The 12779-nt window shown below is 50.0% G+C and overlaps 1 protein-coding gene across 1 annotated transcript in view; it reads left to right on the forward strand.

The window, feature by feature from the left end:
- Positions 1-1134: 1134 nt before the first annotated feature.
- The window catches only part of MOGAT2 (monoacylglycerol O-acyltransferase 2), a 473111-nt gene continuing 461466 nt past the window's right edge, over positions 1135-12779 (forward strand). Inside the window, exon 1 of the mRNA XM_086933863.1 lies at positions 1135-1291. Coding sequence (XP_086789989.1) covers positions 1198-1291 — 94 coding nt within the window. The 5' untranslated portion in view covers positions 1135-1197. The remainder of the gene's footprint in view (positions 1292-12779) is intronic.

The raw sequence follows: 12779 nt of genomic DNA on the forward strand, positions 1-12779 counted from the left end.
ATCTCTCCCCCATAGTTTTTTGGCCTCACATTAGAGCGCTACACAGTGCAGCACTCTGGCCACTCAGTGCTCTCCTCGCCTTAGTGCTGTGGCCACCAAGAGCCTTCCTCAGCGCAGCAAGGTGTTGTGGTTACCATCAGCTCTCCTCATATCAGTGCTTAATTTGAGCCGGTGGTTTCCGGTGCTCGGCATCGGCACTTAATTGTCAACACTGCACTTATGACAGCCTACCACATGGTGGAGCTGCTCTTCCAATTTAGAGATGAGCAGATCAACGATTGTTCATGAATACAATATGCATTAAACATGACTAATACCTGCCTTCCCAGTCATACCTTTAGCTTTGGGGACCTGGAATATTCTGCACTGTCACACTTGCAGGCGTGAGAGATGGTTAGTAGTTGTTTTGGTACCATCAATGGCAGGTATGGCAGGGGCAATGGGTGGTGCAGCCTGAAGAGGCTTCCCGGTCAGGGCCCTGGTACTTATTATTTTACAAATTAAGCACTGCCTCATACAATGTTGTGCATGTACAGAGCCCTCTGCTCAGTGCCGCTGCTGTCCAGAGCTCACCTCAGCCCAGTGCTGAGTCCGAATAGTGCAATCCTCAACAGAGTGCTGTGGTCACCCGCTGCCCCCAACAGTACTGTGCTGTGGCCACCCACTGCCCTCCCGGAGCAGGGCTTTATTAATCCAGTGTCCTGCCCCTGTCCTGTGGACGCCTAGATCCCTCTCAAGCCTGAACCGAGTGCTGTGGAGATCCATCCAGAGCTCTGACTCTTTAGCGCAGGGCTGTCGCTCCCCGGACCAATCCACGGTGCAGCGTGAGGAGCTCACTGCAATCGAGGCTTCTACAATCAATCTACTCCCAAGGTTGAGACCTGATCACTTCACGCAGCACCTTTGACGTTGCGTCATTTAGGGTACACGGGTGCTCGATGACCTCGGTGCCAGCTCCCTCCCCCACCGCCCTCCACCACAACCACCACCGCCCTGCCTCATCTCTCCCAAGGCCTCTGGTGACTGCCCAGGGCTGGGCAGGGCCTTGGCCGCCTTTCATCCTCTGCCAGCCCCACACTCGAAGTTCCACATTGCGACACCACAGTCCTGAGTACGATATCAGCTCGACTTTGGACCCTTCCTTCCTCCTTCTCCAGGGTGAAGAGTTCCCAGTCTTGTCGTCCGCGAGCACCCAAGATGTCCATCGAGTTCGCGCCCCTCTCGACTCCCTTGGAGCGGAGGCTGCAGACCGCCGCCGTCATCCAGTGGGTGTACTCCTTCCTGGCCCTGGGTAAGCACCTGTCCGTGGCGCACGTGCCTGAGGCCGCCTCAGAGCGCTGCGTGACGTGGGGTCTGCGGTGTCCGTGCAGCGCGTCGCAGCGCGAGGGCTGCTGGGGCCGCTTGCCTTGTCTCTACCTTTCTAGCACAGTAGAGCTTTTTAAAAGGAAGTAGTATAATGCAAACGTAGAGTTGTTGCTATATTTTCGTGATAAAGATGCACCTTACTGTAAACAGCCGCACGTCTATTTTGTGATGTTTGCTGGGAGGGTATTTTTTTTTAATGAGGATTTACTAAGGCATGCTAATACCGATTGTGTGGCTTTGTAAAAAAAAAAAAAAAGGAAGACAAGGTAGCACATACCTCTGCCTTGCATTACCTAGGCGCTGCATAAGTAGTACATGGGCTACCATGTATTTTGGTGCAAACCCATGTTTATGTTTCGTGGTCATTCTGTTGCACAGCAATGTCGAAAAAAGTGCATTGATGTATGTTTTCTGAAGTAGGCCAGAAGTGACAACAATGGAAAAAGCATAAGTGTCCGTGTTCTAAAGTGAGATACAATGGGCCTGTTGTGCTAACCTTCTTTGTAAGCCAGCGATGTGCAATTTTCACACTGCTCGGTTTGGGACTTGGAAAACAAATTGTGATCTGGCCTATGTGTTAATAGGTGGCATCGCAAAGTGTCCATTTGCAGCGGGTCTAATGAATGTTAATAAGACAGGTCACAATTTGCTTTGTTGGTCAGGCAGGGAGAGAGTCCCACAAGAGGCAGCAGACCTCTGTCCCTGCATTTGCATTCCCGAGCTGGCAACTTTGATTTTAGGGCGGAGCCTACTGGACGCTAGAGACATCTTGAGGACATTTGGAAATTTTTCATCGCAATGCATTCCGCCCATCGCTTAGCATTAGCTTTGTGGTTTGTAACTCACATTTGATTGCTTTCTATTTGTTCTAGGCTGCCTATCTTGAGTTGGTGCCTTCCATTGCCAGAAACCTATGTATTGTATTCTTCCATTAGTACTGAATTTCTGTAAATGGGCCTTTAAATCTTGTTCTTATCTTGTCACATTTGGTGTGCATTCAAAGACAGAAGTCAAATGTCAGGCTCCGTCTCAGAGGGAGCTTGGTGTTCACTCTACTCTGCACCACTCCACTCTACGCCACTTTGCTCAATGCTGCTCTACCCTACACAACTCCAGTCTTTGCCAATGCACTCTACTATGCACCACTGCACTCTTAGCCACTGCACTCTACACCAATCCACTCTAATGTAAATGTAGAGTATTTATATAGCGCACTTCTACCCGGAGGCCTCGTAGCGCTGTATTCATACCGCTGTGGAACCCATCCTGGCTTTCCTATGAAATGTCCACTCCTGGGCACCCCCAAGGTGAAGCCAGGCATCCACAGCGCTGCTGGGGCCGTTGTGGAGATTAAGCAAGCTATTGCCCAGAGTCACAGAGTGGGACCCATGATTAGACTAGGCACCGATGCGAGAATTATCAGGTCCGGGGAAATTGAGTCCAAGAGCCGCCGAGGCGGGAATTGAACCCTGGTCCCGGGCCAGACCTCTGCACCAGGGTCTGCCGCTCTAACCATTGAGCCACGCTTCTCCACTCTAATCTACTTTGCACTACTGCACTCTATGACACTTTACTCTAATGTGAATTTACTCTACTTTACTACACTCTATGCCACTCTCCTCAAATTTCTGCCATTCCTCTCTACGACACTCCACTCTACACCACTGCAATCCCAAACCCAGTGCTCCTTCATTCACTATCGCCATTGCACTCTACACCACTCTGCCCTCTATGTCAATGCACTCTACACCACTTTACTCAAAACCAATACACTCTACACCACTGCACTCTATGCCAATCTACTCTCCATCACTGCACTGTGCCCCACTGTAGTCTACTCTGCAATGCACTTTATGCTACTTTACTCTGCACCACTCTATGCCACTGCACTCTACACGAATGAACGCTAGGCCACTCTACTCGGCACAACAGCATTCTACAACCCTCTACTCTGCAACACCACACTCTCTACCTCTGAACTCTTTGCCACTTAACTCTGCACCACTGCACACTATGCCACTGCATTATACTCTGCACCACTCTACTCTATGCCAATCTACTGCACTCTACACCAATGCACTATATGCCACTGTACTCTACTCTGCGCCATTCAACTCTATGCGAATCTACTGCAATCTACTCCACTGCACTCTCTGCCACTGCATTATACTCTGCACCACTCTACTCTATGCCAATCTACTGCACTCTACACCAATGCACTCTATGCCACTGTACTCTACTCTGCACCACTCTACTCTATGCCAATCTACTGCAATCTACTCCAGTGCACTCTATGCCACTACATTCTACTCCAATCCACTCTATGCCACTCTAATTTACTGTGCACCACTGCTCTATATGACTTTGAACTCTACACCACTTTACTCTACACCATTCTACTCTATGCCCCTGCACTCTACGCCACTTTTCTGTACACTTCTGTAGTCTACCTTGCACCACTCCACTCTACCCTGCACGACTTCACTCTACTCTGAAGCAATCTAATCTACACCACTGCACTGTATGCCAGTCTACTCCACTTTACACCACTCCACTCTATGCCATTATTCTTTATACCACTGCAATCAACTCTGCACCACTCTATGTCACTGCACTCTACACCATTGGACTCTACACCGCTTTACTCAAAACCAATGCTCTGTACGTCAAACTACCCTGCACCACTGTACTTTATGCCACTTCACTCTAGTCCACTTTACTCCACTGTATGACAATACACTCTACAACACTCCACAATACTCCCCTCTGATGCTCTACTCTGTTAAACTCTGCTCCACTCTATGCCACTCCATTCTACAAAACTCTATTCCACTGTATGACACTACTCCACTCTATGACGCTCTACGCAACTCCCTCTATGCCACTCCATGCCATTTTGCTCCTTCTTTATTCTACCACACACTTCTCCACTTTACTGCTCCAGTCTATGCCACTCCACTCCACACCATTCCACTCTACCCTATGCCATTTGACTCTACAACACTCTGCTATTCCACTGCTCCACTTTGCCATTCCACTGTCCTACACTGCTCCACCCTATGCCACTCCACTCTACAACAATCTACTCTGCTCTACTTCAAAATACTCTTCTCCACTTTACGTAACACCCTCTACGCCACTCGACTCTGCTATATACCACTCCACGACATGGTATGCCATTCCGCTCAACTCTACTCCACTTTACACACTTCCACTCTCAGCACACTACTCCCTCCACAACACTCAACAACACTCTACACCACTGTACTCTATGCCACTCCTCTTCACTCCACTCCATACCATGCCACTCAACTCTACTCTACACCACTCTACCCCACTCTGCTGCAGAACAGCAGTCACACTGGTGTACAACATGGCTAAAACATATTGTCATGGCCGATAGCTCTTGCATAGGCGAGTCTTTTTGGCTTTGCCAATGCTTGTTGTCTTAGTCTTTGTTTATTAAAGGGACATGCGCATAAAATAAATTAGTTTCCTCTTTGGGAAGACAATGAAGGAAGCAGACAGTGGCCCTTTGAACAATTGTCATCTCCCCACAGTCCACCAACATGATTCTGAAAGATGCAACTGGTCCCCGGGTATAGCTTCCCCTTTGCAAATCAGACGCCATCCTTTTTGAGATGTTAGTATCAGATCAGTGGTTTGCAGCTGCGGTCATGATCCAATAATACATGCCTTTATAAACTGACAATAAGATGAGGCTTCCATATTCAGGCGCCCAACTAGTTGTGATAAGGAATGGGTCACAACAGCTCTTTTATTAGTTGGAAAGCTAATTCCGAATCAAGGAAAGGCTTTTATAAATAGCAAAAGTGTATTTTGTAGTCACAAACACTTGTTTTTAGGCCTTGCTTAGGCAGCGCATGTGCTGTCTCTTCGAGACGTGGTATTCAGTCTATGGGCTTTAACCCCTTGGCCGCAGCAGTAATTCTGCTGCGGCGCTGGGGGTGTGGGGGTGTGAGCGTGGCGCCGCCATGCTCGTGATGGAACAACGCGTCATGAGTCACGGGCGAGCTGTGCTCATGATGGCATGGTTCCGTCACAACTCCGCCCACTCACTAATTCGCCCGTACAGGCGGGGAATCAGTGCAGCATGGGCAGAGCGGCTGCAGCATGACGGAACCACGCCATCATGAGCACATGCCTCCCGTGGCTCATGACGGAGTGATTCCGTCATAAGCAGGGAAGGTGTTAAACACGTCCAGCGCTTTCCATTCATTCTTTCGTCTGCCTTTACAAGTTCCTTTGTTTTCGTTGGGCAATAACATACATTTCTCCTGCCTTTGAGCTGTTTTTTTCTGCCCTGGAAACTGCCCCTGCCATATGGGTCCTTTTACTATGGCAAAAATGAAAGGTGGTGTGGCACACCCTGGTTTTGAGAGGATATTGTAGCAAAAGTATTCGTTGGAAACAGGTTCAATGGTTTCTGGGCGCCGCAGGGGTCGTCTCTTCTGGCTGAGTAGAGACGCGAAGAATAGTAAACAAGTAGCAGGGGAGAGTGGGGGCTTCCCACCCTAAATCCTGTGGTGCTCCAAATGAGGTGACTACCTCAAAATTGTTCAGCAGTTTAGTTCAGCAAATATATTTCAGGGATAGTGGTTTCCCTGAAATATATTTGCTGAACTAAACTGAATCACCGTAATGTTGATACCTAAGTCTATATGTTGACCAATATATGACTTCCATGGATTAAAGATTTACCTTGATGAACTTTCTACATTGATTGAACTTTATTACTGCTGAACAATTTTGAGGTAGTCACCTCATTTGGAGCACCACAGGATTTAGGGTGGGAACCCCTCACTCTCCCCTGCTACTCCTTTTACTATGGGCCATGTTTTGCTTCAGTGCACTACTTTATCTTTTGCTCTCTCCTTGCATCTGCTCCTGACTCATCTGCTTGTCTCCATTATCAGGGAGGGGGTCTCGTCTATTGTGAACAGAACTTAAGGGAGAATCTGGCTCTTTATTTCTTCAGCAGTGCGGGCTTGCGTCTTTATTTACTCGGCCGGTATAATACATTCTTGTTTTATATGCATGCTGGGTGTATTTCCCTGTTGTGTTTTCTGCTCGTATTACACTGTGGGTGTGTTTCAGTGGCGGTTCGTCCATTGGGGGCGTTGGGGCGTTGCCCCACTAGCCATGGACGACCGTCACTGACACTGCGCAGCGCATACCGAAAATAAAAATTACGAGCACAGCGCGGCCAGCGCCGACAGTCATGATGATTTATTTTCGGTCCTGAGTGAGTCACTAACTGTAGTGACCTCATCGCGATCGCGGAAGGGTGGGGGGGGGGCGGGACTGTGGCAGTGAGTGGCACTGCAGGCTGGCAGATGGCAGCGTGGCAGGGAGGGTAGCATGTGTGCGCATTTAGGACATGTCATTTTTTTGACTTGCCCACGCATGCGCACACACGCAGTAGCCCCTTCCTTCCTCCTCCTCCTCTAGCACGAACACAGGCAGAGACCCGGGGGAGCCGGGTCTCATTATGGGCAGTATTAGCCCTGCTCTTTAACCAATCCTGTACAAAAGGGGGTGGTAATGGACGGAGCATCTGAACCAATCAAACACTCACACCCAGTCAAAAGATCTGGGTTTAATCCATCACCGTTTTTTAGCCCACTCTGCCACCCCAGTTCAGACATGGCCATATGCAAATCAGTCTGACCCTGTGCCTCATGGGAACAGTCCAGCCCGAACTGCCAAGCCATGTCTTCCCTGGACCGGAAACAAGCTTCGAGGACCAGTTTGTGGCATTCCAGCCGTCTTCAGCCCGGCTTGCTTGAATCCAGTGGCAAAGTGAGCAAGGGACTCACGTCTGAGCATACCCTGCCACACTTATGGCGGCGAAAAGCGGTACAAAAGTGGGTGGTGATGGACGGAGCATCTGAATCAATCAAACACTCACACCCAGTCAAAAGATCTGTGTTTAATCCATCACCGTTCTTTAGCCCACTCTGCCATCCCAGTTCAGACATGGCCTTATGCAAATCAGTCTGACCCTGTGCCTCATGAGAACAGTCCAGCCGGAACTGCCAAGCCATATCTTCCCTGAACCGGAAACAAGCTTCCGAGGACCGGTTTGTGGCATTCCAGCCGTCTTCTGCCCGGCTTGCTTGAATCCAGTGGCAAAGTGAGCAAGGGACTCACGTCTGAGCATACCGTGCCACACTTATGGCGGCCAAAAGCGGTACAAAAGGGGGTGGTGATGGATGGAGCATCTGAATCAATCAAACACTCACACCCAGTCAAAAGATCTAGGTTTAATCCATCACCGTTCTTTAGCCCACTCTGCCACCCCAGTTCAGACATGGCCATATGCAAACCAGTCTGACCCTGTGCCTCATGGGAACAGTCCAGCCCGAACTGCCAAGCCATGTCTTCCCTGGACCGGAAACAAGCTTCAGAGGACCGGTTTCTGGCATTCCAGCCATCTTCAGCCCGGCTTGCTTGAATCCAGTGGCAAAGTGAGCAAGGGACTTACGTCTGAGCATACCCTGCCACACTTATGGCGGCCAAAAGCGGTACAAAAGGGGGTGGTGATGGACGGAGCATCTTAATCAATCAAACACTCACACCCAGTCAAAAGAACTGGGTTTAATCCATCACCGTTCTTTAGCCCACTCTGCCACCCCAGTTCAGACATGGCCATATGCAAATCAGTCTGACCCTGTGCCTCATGTAAACAGTCCAGCCCGAACTGCCAAGCCATGTCTTCCCTGGACCGGAAACAAGCTTCCGAGGACCGGTTTCTGGCATTCCAGCCGTCTTCAGTCCGGCTTGCTTGAATCCAGTGGCAAAGTGAGCAAGGGACTCACGTCTGAGCATACCCTGCCACACTTATGCGGCCAAAAGCAGTACAAAAGGGGATGGTGATGGACGGAGCATCTGAATCAATCAAACACTCACACCCAGTCAAAAGATCTGGGTTTAATCCATCACCGTTCTTTATCCCACTCTGCCACCCTAGTTCAGACATGGCCATATGCAAATCAGTCTGACCATGTGCCTCATGGGAACAGTCCAGCCCGAACTGCCAAGCCATGTCTTCCCTGGACCGGAGACAAGCTTCTGAGGACCGGTTTTTGGCATTCCAGCCGTCTTCAGCCCGGCTTGCTTGAATCCAGTGGCAAAGTGAGCAAGGGACTCACGTCTGAGCATACCCTGCCACACTTATGGCGGCCAAAAGCGGTACAACAGGGGGTGGTGATGGACGGAGCATCTGAATCAATCAAACACTCACACCCCGGCAAAAGATCTGGGTTTAATCCATCACCGTTCTGAGGCACAGGGTCAGACTGATTTGCATATAGCCATGTCTGAACTGGGGTGGCAGAGTGGGCTAAAGAACGATGATGGATTAAACTCAGATCTTTTGACTGGGTGTGAGTGTTTGATTGGTTCAGATGCTTCGTCCATTACCACCCCCTTTTGTACCGCTTTTGGCCGCCATAAGTGTGGCAGGGTATGCTTAGACGTGAGTCCCTTGCTCATTTTGCCACTGGATTCAAGCAAGCCGGGCTGAAGACGGCTGGAATGCCAGAAACCGGTCCTCTGAAGCTTGTTTACGGTCCAGGGAAGGCATGGCTTGGCAGTTCGGGCTGGACTGTTCCCATGAGGCACAGGGTCAGACTGATTTGCATATAGCCATGTCTGAACTGGGGTGGCAGAGTGGGCTAAAGAACAGTGATGGATTAAACCCAGATATTTTGACTGGGTGTGAGTGTTTGATTGGTTCAGATGCTCCGTCCATTACCACCCCCTTTTGTACCGCTTTTGGCAGCCATAAGTGAGGCAGGGTATGCTCAAACGTGAGTCCCTTGCTCACTTTGCCACTGGATTCAAACAAGCCGGGCTGAAGACGGCTGGAATGCCAGAAACTGGTCCTCGGAAGCTTGTTTCCGGTCTAGGGAAGGCATGGCTTGGCAGTTCGGCCTGGACTGTTCCCATGAGGCACAGGGTCAGACTGATTTGCATATAGCCATGTCTGAACTGGGGTGGCAGAGTGGGCTAAAGAACGGTGATGGATTAAACCCAGACCTTTTGACTGGGTGTGAGTGTTTGATTGGTTCAGATGCTCCGTCCATTACCACCCCCTTTTGTATCGCTTTTGGGCGCCATAAGTGTGGCAGGGTATGCTCAGACGTGAATCCATTGCTCACTTTGCCACTAGATTCAAGCAAGCCGGGCTGAAGACGGCTGGAATGCCAGAAACCGGCCCTCGGAAGCTTATTTCCGGTCCAGGGAAGGCATGGCTTGGCAGTTCGGGCTGGACTGTTCCCATGAGGCACAGGGTCAGACTGATGTGCATATAGCGATGTCTGAACTGGGGTGGCAGAGTGGGCTAAAGAACGGTGATGGATTAAACCCAGATCTTGTGACTGGGTGTGAGTGTTTGATTGGTTCAGATGCTCCGTCCATTACCACCCCCTTTTGTACAGGATTGGTTAAAGAGCAGGGCTAATACTGCCCATAATGAGACCCAGCTCCCCCGGGTCTCTGCCTGTGTTCGTGCTAGAGGGGGAGGAGGAGGGAAGGGGCTACTGCGTGTGTGCGCATGCGTGGGCAAGTCAAAAAAATTACTTGTCCTAAATGCGCCCACATGCTGCCCTCCCTGCCACGCTGCCATCTGCCAGCCTGCAGTGCCACTCACTGCCACAGGCCCACCCCCCACCCTTCCGCGATCGTGATGAGGTCACTATAGTTAGTGACTCACTCAGGACCGAAAATAAATCATCATGACTGTCGGCGCTGGCCGCGCTGTGCTCGTAATTTTAATTTTTGGTATGCGCTGCGAAGTGTCAGTGACGGTCGTCCATGGCTAGTGGGGCAACGCCCCAACGCCCCAATGGACGAACCGCCACTGCTTGTACTTCCTGAAGCTCAGATCATGAAAGTGAATGAATCACTGTCTGGAAGTATGAAAGGCCGTCCATGCTATCACCATGCGAGACGGCGAACGCAGTACTGATGTGCTCCGGCTTCACAACTCAGCAGCTCCGAGGGGTTCTCCTTAGATCAGACCAATGTTGTAAAGAGATGTGGAGCAATGTAGGTGGTGTCACTAAGGTGAGTTTGAAGTCCTCTGTGCCTGTGAGCTGTATTTAAATCAAACCTTTTGGCTAAACCTGCTTCTCCGCATGTTGATTTCAGCTGAGTGGTGCTGCAGTTTGATGGTAGCTTCTGTTAGGAATACACTCCCCACCAACGTCGGATATTGGTGTGCTCCGGTATGAAATGCATGTGTTGATGTACGTGCATCTCCGCACCCCATATATATGCCATCTTGAGGTAGCCCAAACAGAGTCTTTGCAAATGCAATGCAAAGTGTCTGTCTGAAATGTAATTCAAGCCGAGTGAACACACATTTTTATATTGCACTTTCTAAGTGAAAAACGTAGACTTTGCAGGTTTCAAGAGGGTAAAGATTTAAAATCCAACCATATCTATGAAACGTGCCATAAAAATCTTTTGTAATTTGAGCAACTTCCTTCAGAAGAGTATCTACTCCCTCTGTAACTCTGCAGTAAACGTTTTAAGAGCTGCAGCGGAAGAAGCCACAAGTAAAATCACTGCAGTTCACCGTTCCCCGTCCCCTTCAGCATAGCCATGTCTGATGTAGTCCGCCTTTACTGTACGCTGACAATGCATGGCTCTCTTCAGAGCACATAGCGTGATCCAGGTCTCTCACTGCAGCAGGCATCTCACTGTGGTCCCAATGAAATGTGTGCAGTTCAAGGCAAACTGCAACCTGTGGCGTAACGAAACTTGAGGGGGCCCCCCTGCAAACTACATGGAGGGGGCCCCCCTCCCATCCTCCGTGCAAGTCTAGATCTCTCAGGCCAGCGACCCACCATACTGCAGGGGATGTGGGGCGATTGTTACGCCACTGTCACCAATACAGCCGTTATAAGTAACACTGGATGGTGGAGTTAAAGGTTGGGCTTAGGAGAGAGAGACAGTGGAGAGAGAGAGTGGAGAGAGAGAGAGTGGAGAGAGAGTGTGGAGAGAGATTGGACAGAGTGGAGAGAGAGTGGAGAGAGAGTGGAGAGAGAGTGGAGAGAGAGGGGAGAGAGAGGGGAGAGAGAGTGGAGAGAGAGTGGAGAGAGAGAGTGAGAGTGGAGAGAGAGAGTGAGAGTGGAGAGAGAGAGAGTGGGGAGAGAGTAGAGACAGTGGAGAGACAGTAGAGAGAGAGACAGTGGAGAGAGAGAGGAGAGAGAGAGTGGGGAGAGAGAGTGTGGAGAGAGTGGAGAGAGAGAGAGTGGAGAGAGAGAGAGAGAGAGTGGAGTTAGAGAGAGTGGAGAGAGAATGGACAGAGTGGAGAGAGAGTGGAGAGAGTGGAGAGAGAGTGAGAGTGGAGAGAGAGACAGTGGAGAGAGACAGTGGAGAGAGAGTGGAGAGAGAGAGTGGGGAGAGAGAGTGTGGAGAGAGAGAGTGGAGAAAGAGAGAGTAGAGAGAGAGAGTGGAGAGAGAGAGAGAGAGAGAGAGAGTGGAGAGAGAGTGGAGAGAGAGAGAGAGGAGAGAGAAAGTGGAGAGAGAGATTAGAGAGAGTGGAGAGAGAGAGAGTAGAGAGAGTAGAGAGGGAGAGTGGAGAGAGTGGAGAGAGAGTAGAGAGAGTGGAGAGAGTAGAGAGAGTGGAGTGAGTGGAGAGAGAGAGAAGGGAGAGTAGAGAGAGAGAAGGGAGAGAGAGAGTGGAGAAGGAGTGGAGGGAGATTAGAGAGAGAGTAGAGAGAGCGACAGACAGTGGAGAAAGGGACAGTGGAGAGAGAGTGGAGAGAGAGTGGAGAGAGAGTGGAGAGAGAGTGGAGAGAGTGGAGAGAGAGAAGTCCATTCATTACAGGGTCCCTGACATCAGAAGGCCGGGGAAGTTTGCCCAATTTTAGGTGGGTTTTCTGATACAGACTCCTGTCGTGATATACAACATCGGGCCCACTCATCGTTCAGTTTTGACAAAAGTGCATCCACTGCTCCTTCTCGTTTCGTTTTAAAACATTAGACAAAGTGACAATGCAGTATTTCAAAAGCAGATGTAACTACAAAGAGCACATTCTTAATAATACATTTTCATTAGTAGACAATAGCAATCTTAAGAGGCATTGCATAGCACACTCTCTCTCCCCTCTCCACTCTCTCTCCACTGTCTCTCTCTCCACTGTCTCTACTCTCTCTCTCTCCACTCTCTCGCTCTCTACTCTCTCTCTCTCCACTCTCACTCTCTCTCCACTCTCACTCTCTCTCTCCACTCTCACTCTCTCTCTCCACTCTCTCTCCACACTCTCTCTCCACTCTCTCTCCGCTCTGTCCGTTCTCTCTCCACTCTCTCTAACTCCACTCTCTCTCTCTCCACTCTCTCTCTCTCCACTCTCTCTCTCCACTCTCTGTCTCCACTC

Source organism: Lissotriton vulgaris, chromosome 8, assembly GCF_964263255.1.
Source record: "Lissotriton vulgaris chromosome 8, aLisVul1.2, whole genome shotgun sequence".
Classification (NCBI taxonomy): Eukaryota; Metazoa; Chordata; class Amphibia; order Caudata; family Salamandridae; genus Lissotriton; species Lissotriton vulgaris.